Consider the following 6,326-nt stretch of genomic DNA (forward strand, 5'->3'; position numbering starts at 1 on the left):
ATTGCTTGTGACGTCACGAAAGAAGCACCCGCTGGAACATGAGCTTTTTAAAAGGTCTCATTCAAACGCATATATCTCTGGACAGGGTTGGTCTACAAAGACAAAAATGGCATCAAATTGTAGCTGATGTTTTAGCCTTTTATCGGTCTTAATTTCATCAAATCGAATTTTTTGACGCAACCACATCTTTAATTTGCAATTATTAGTGAAAAAACTTGTTTTTGTTTCATAACTACAAAGATTCTGATGGTATACACCAAAGCTTAAAACAGACAATGAAGGGTAAGAATGTCCTAAAAACTACACTACTCTACACCATATTCGGTTGGGTAATTGACATTGACGAAATTATAATACCTGCACAGACACGATTGCAAAGTGTTTAACTCGAAAATTTTCTACCGTGTAAGATTAATGAACAGTTACTTTATAGACAAAACATATGTTATAATTTTACTAACATTTAAAAAAAACATAAACCCAATAAAAATCTCAGCTATGGAATTTGTTTGACAGAGATGCCAGGTTTGTGGATAAAAAACATAGTTGATTAACTTTGGCAGGCTTTAGGCTATTTTGTCTGGCTGTGATAATGTTCCCAGCGGTTGAAAACAGTCTTTCACTGGCAACACTCTAAGCTTGAATGCACAAATATTTCTTAGCAAGCTTTGCGAGGCAAGGAAAGGAAGTTTCATGCTGGCTCCACCAAGTCAAAGGGTCAGAGTCTTTTTCAGCCACTGTCGGTAGACTTGTAAATAACGAAACTTCTTTGCCTAGCCGGTCAACGCTGGCAGTAGTGAGAGCAGGCGAAGTAGTGAGAGCATTAAGATACGCTCCCCAACTTTTGTGTTTTGCTGAAGCAGTACAGCTGGTGGTGGCAGACTCTAGTGTGATTGTTTCTCGTACATCTGGAGCCAGCTGTTCACACTCATGAAGTATAATATCTGTCACACTCTCATTGTGGGTAGCTTTGAATCTAAAATTTCCAAAAGAAACCTTCGCAACATGTTATATTACAATGCTGTGTTTTCTACTAATGATTAAGGTATCAGCGGAAAAATGTTATTTTCATCCTGTAGAGTATTATACAGCATTGTTTTAAAAGCTTCGTACCTGCAGTGTAGCCTATGCTATGTATTTTGTAGCTATGTCACACTAAAATGCCAGTAGAAATTGTTCACCTTGGATCTAAAAAGCTACATTTTGAAAGCAGCTGCCAATAATCAGCATTGTGCTGGTGGTGCTTGTTGATGTACTCTAAGATGGAGGACTTGATCTGTCGAGTCAAGGCAACGTCACTCTCTTCCGGCACTAGAAGTTTATTAAACAGTATGACCGTCGGTTGAACAAGTGATATTGTGACTGCATCTTCACCTATAAGTAAAGCATTTAGCAGATGACTATCACAGTATATATGGCCTCAATATGGCTAACATAAAAAAACACCTACTAATATATCTCCAATAGCAGTATAGGGGAAAGAGTAAGCATAGTCATGCCCTTCCCAATTCCACATCACTAAAAAGTTTTAATTTTATTTTTCCTGAAATAATGATTAAATGTTATTTTTGGCCACAAAATTTTGTTGTTTAAACATCTAATTTTCAATAAAAGACCCTTCAAATAGCACAATGGCAGAGTATATGTTTAATTTACATTTGGTCATATGCGTCATGGTAATTTTTAAAACACATTCATAGTAGGTGCTTAGGATTGTAGTGGCAATCTTCATATTAACAGTACATGTTTACAAAACCTACCTGATAGCATGTCAGTAAAAGGCGCCACATGTTCTAAAGCACTTCTGATGGCTTCTAAGGTAGCCAAATCCTCTCCTGTTGGTATTAAATGGGTGTGCTTTTTATCGGCTGAAAGCACTTTCTTCACAGCACACTCTTGCTCAAGAAAGCGATTGATCATCGGTAACTTTGAGCCCCATCTCGTAGGGCATTCGTTTAGCAAATGATGTTTTGGCAGATGGAGTTCTTCTTGAGCAGCCTCTAGAAGACGACTCTTCTTATGTGAGTGAGCAAAGTGGGTCGTCACTTTTTGACAGCTTGAAATGGCTTCATCTATTGCCTTGTCGCCCATCAGTGCATTTACAACTGCTAGGTTAAGGTGGTGACCAAACATGATATTCTGGTCCAACCTGTAATGCATTGCAAACAATCACAACTAGGTATACTAGTCAGCATTCACTATACTCGTGTGCTTATCAAGGATTGAATGTGAACCAATTCACTTACCCTACTTTTCGGACTATTAACCGCACTCCTACACAAGCCGCATCTGCTTTATTTTCAAAAAAACGATAATAAAACAATACATAGGCTGCACCTTTGTATAGGCCGCAGAACTCAGGAGGGTGCTTTTTAACACGGCAGCAACTTTGCTAATTAAAACGAGACCGTGTCGTCAGGCACTAGCTGTTTCGTATAAACACACACTTTTTAATCCAGCGCCTAACGGAACACTACTGTTAGGCATTGTTTCGTATTCTCTTTCACCCCTAAAAGCGCACTGAAGATTCTGGTTAAGGCGCCCTAACGGTGAAAGAAAAGCCCACAGAATAGCCGCACCCTTATATAAGCCGCATGGCTCAAAACATAAAAAAAGTAGCGGCTAATTGTCCGAAAAGTACGGTATAAATGGAATTAGCAGACTAAACACGAACAAAAGGCTGCGTTTTGTCAATCTATATATATATATATATATATAGCAGCAGCTATAATTGTTTAACTGCTATTACAAGAAATTCTTGATAATCAAGAGGGCGAATTTGGGGGTCAAAACAATAAAATTTAGTGTGAAATTAGTTACCTCCATCTCTGCATGCTTTGATGATGCTAGCAGCATTATCAGTGGAAATAGCAGTCAACTTAGCCTCATCCAGCCCCCAGTCTTCAATTACCCCGCTGATGCCAGCTTTTAGGTTTTCAGAGGTAGGATCTTCAGGGGGCATGTAAAACCTAGCAAAATATAATAATTTACGATGTATTCTTTAAATTATGGGATCGCCACTTTCAGTCATTTGATTTGAAAGTGTAACACTTTTCACTTGAGCTTTTCTTGCTAAAAATAATTACAAAACAATAGCATTTTGCATCACTCTATTGTTGAAACAAAATATAAAATTTTTTGAGTAGGATTAAAATTTACTGAAGGTTACTTTGTTCAGCTAAACTACTAAAAATATACCTAACCAATACAAGAAACTCAATGAAAATTAATTTTTATTAGCAATGAAATCCGAAATTCCAAAGCAAATACACATCCCAATTATAGCTAACATGTCTAAAATTTTGTTAGTTGGTTTGCGGTAGTCGCTTTATTGAGGTTTGTTCTAAAAAAACTCATTTTTAATAACGCTACAAATTCGCAATGTGATGCCGCATATTAGTGTTGAAACATACCTGCAAGCATCTTGACTTAAGCTTCCACTCAGATATAAAATGAATGATAAACCCACAGTAAGGTGCCCTAGTGCGTGAGCTCCGCATGTCCGTAGTAGCAGCATAAAACTGAGCAGTGGCAACCTCCTGCTTAATGGTGCCATACACATTGTCATATAACTCAGGGATTGCTGAGCGATAGAAGTGATGTCGACTTGGAATGGAATACCTAGCAAACATGGAAAATCAAGACTAATTGCAAACAACATGGCATTCAACGATGTGAACTAATAATGATAAATGTAAGGCCAAAACACATTTTCTGATTTCTATATTGATCCTATTATTATGTAACTGCAAAGTTCCATCGGCAGAGAAAAGTAACATAAATAATTAAATAAAAAATACATTATGGCTGCAAATATTTCCATATCAAGTAGTATTTATATTATTATAATATGCTACATTTCATGAAAAATGGTCACACACAAAAACAGTTTTATTAATCTATAAATATTACATGTATAGCTACTAAACACTAATGTTCACCGAACTGGCATGTTCTGGAATTACATGAAGCCTAACATATTATATTTAACTTTCATACCTTCTATCAGACTCAGCAATCATTGCTTTGAAACATTCTTTTTCAACAGCATATGCTGGAACACCATCTTTATAAATATAGTGAGTTATTGCAGAAGTCAGCTTCCGATGTTGAGCACTGTATCTTCCGTAGGGTTCCGTAAAGGATGATAAGATAGATCGCTGCCTTTTTGCTTTTTCACAGGCATCGCTAGAACTAGGTTTGGCTCCTTTGCAAATAATAGGAGTTTGAAATGCAGCTAGATTTGAGTAGTCATCATCATCATCGATGAGAATAGGTGCAGCTATAACAAATTTTAACTTACTAACAGGAAAGGTCTAACAATAACGGTATAAATAAAAGCGAGAAAATTTTACAATTTTATCCATTTATCTACACTCGCTATTGAATGAGTTTTAAATATCAAAATAGTATATGGCAAACCTTGTGAAGTGGTAACAACAACCAAAGATGTTGTCGTTGACTGGCTGCTAAGGCTTTCATCGTCATCAATTGTTGACTGAGATGGATGCACAAATTTTTTTAGTTTTGAGGCAGCAGATTCCCTAGCTGCTTTGAAGTTTAATTGACAGTTTTTAACGGTACCAACGACATCTTGCCTCTCAAGCCATTGTTTAGGATGAATCTGTTGCATATGCCTTCTCATGGAACTCGTAGAGCCATAACTATGCTTCAAAGTTGAATTGCACAAAAGACATCTAACTGTCTCACTGTCATCAGCAATAGTGATGCTATCTTTCGCGAAAAATTTCCAAACATCGGACATATTTTAAAATTTACAATAATTCTATTCAGTTCATTGATTATTTTTACTACTTTCTATCGATCGTTACTCAAGCGTTTAATCTCAGCAGGCGCGTGGCTAATCAGTGCTCATTGCGCAGGCGCAATAGACCGAGTTTTTGTTCACACTACTCGACGGATCCGTGTACTAAAACCCGAACTCGAAAGTAAAAACCCGAACCCGGAAAACCGGATTACTTGAAATTGCTATTACCCGATACTCAAGAGAAGACAAACCCGCGAGTTCAACGGGTATTAGTACCCACGCCCAGCACTAGTATGCATCATTCCATTATAGAATGCATATAGTCACTTTGTTTTTACTAACTTTATTGTGACTCCGAGATAATTGCTGAGTATTCTTAGAATGACTTACGTTTGTTGAATTAGATGCGATATTACCAGCAGTCTGTTCCTCCTCTGCAGTTTCCTCTTCTAACTAAAAGTTATTTTAATTTATTGCTAGATAACTGAAAAGGGTGAGAATAAAAATTCAGGCTTCAATTATGTATGACAGGTAGTCAGCAAACAAATAATACTTCAAGTAGTTAATCAGCCTGAAAAGGATAACCATTATTAGATTGTTGATAAATTCAATTGTGTAACTGGTAAAAAATGTTTGAAAAACGGGTGAGAAACAATTTTGGTGATAAAAATGGGAATCTCACAAGGTGTAAATGTGTTTTTTGCATGCTTATATAATTTATTCACTAAACTCGCCACACTAAACGATGGAGGCCAACACTAATCTAAATGTTGAGGTATTATTACAAATTTGTCTTTCATTTTACTATTACAAGTATTATTAGCACCGCAAATATTATTTACATCCTAAATTGTAATTAGCTTGCTTTGTATGTCATTTCTTACGCCATTGCGTTTAGTGTCTTTTACAAAGTGAACAGAGTATGGACTAAACTACAACTTTTAAACAAACTTTAAGCAAATTAATAGCATATTAAACCTATACCATGTATATACTCAAGTATAAGTCGAGTTTCTGGGAGACAATGTTAAGATTCAATTTTGGAAGTCAACTTATACATGAGTAATGTTTATGAATGTAAAAAAACACTGTTATCATACACATTACAGTATGAAGCCTCAAAGTATTCATAATAATGTTGCTTCATCGTATAAATGTTCAAGTTACTTCACAGATTTATCGGTATCAAGCATAAGTGAAAATAGGGTATATAATACTACTAAACGAGCTTACGACGGCGCTTTCAATCATCGGCATGCTTGACAATCTCTCTCAGCATGCTCAACTGCGAATGTACTGGCGTATATATTAGTAAATATATATGGCAATATCTATTTATATATATAAATTTATTACTAATTTATATGTATATATAATATATATACTAGGTAAATGCCAGGCGTCGCCTGGGTGTAATAAGTCTTTGGATAAAATATTTAGTTTTATTTAACATATCCGACATTTATCGTTCTAACTTTGAAAATTCATATAATGAGAAACATGTTTTGTACAGTTCAAATAAATCAAGAAAAAAAATAAAACATCTGTTAAGGTGTTT

The 6,326-nt window shown here is 35.8% G+C and overlaps 1 protein-coding gene across 1 annotated transcript; it reads right to left on the reverse strand.

Moving 5' to 3' along the window:
* Nucleotides 1-633: 633 nt before the first annotated feature.
* On the reverse strand, nt 634-4,645 carry LOC137402356 (E3 SUMO-protein ligase ZBED1-like). Its single transcript, XM_068088856.1, has 7 exons — nt 4,423-4,645; nt 4,000-4,282; nt 2,821-2,969; nt 2,468-2,543; nt 1,761-2,149; nt 1,182-1,374; nt 634-976 (listed from the first exon to the last, which is right to left on the reverse strand). Exons 1-7 carry the CDS (start codon nt 4,643-4,645, stop codon nt 634-636), a joined length of 1,656 nt encoding a protein of 551 aa, XP_067944957.1.
* Nucleotides 4,646-6,326: the final 1,681 nt, after the last annotated feature.

The sequence above is a fragment of the Watersipora subatra genome, chromosome 8, assembly GCF_963576615.1.
Source record: "Watersipora subatra chromosome 8, tzWatSuba1.1, whole genome shotgun sequence".
Taxonomy (NCBI): domain Eukaryota; kingdom Metazoa; phylum Bryozoa; class Gymnolaemata; order Cheilostomatida; family Watersiporidae; genus Watersipora; species Watersipora subatra.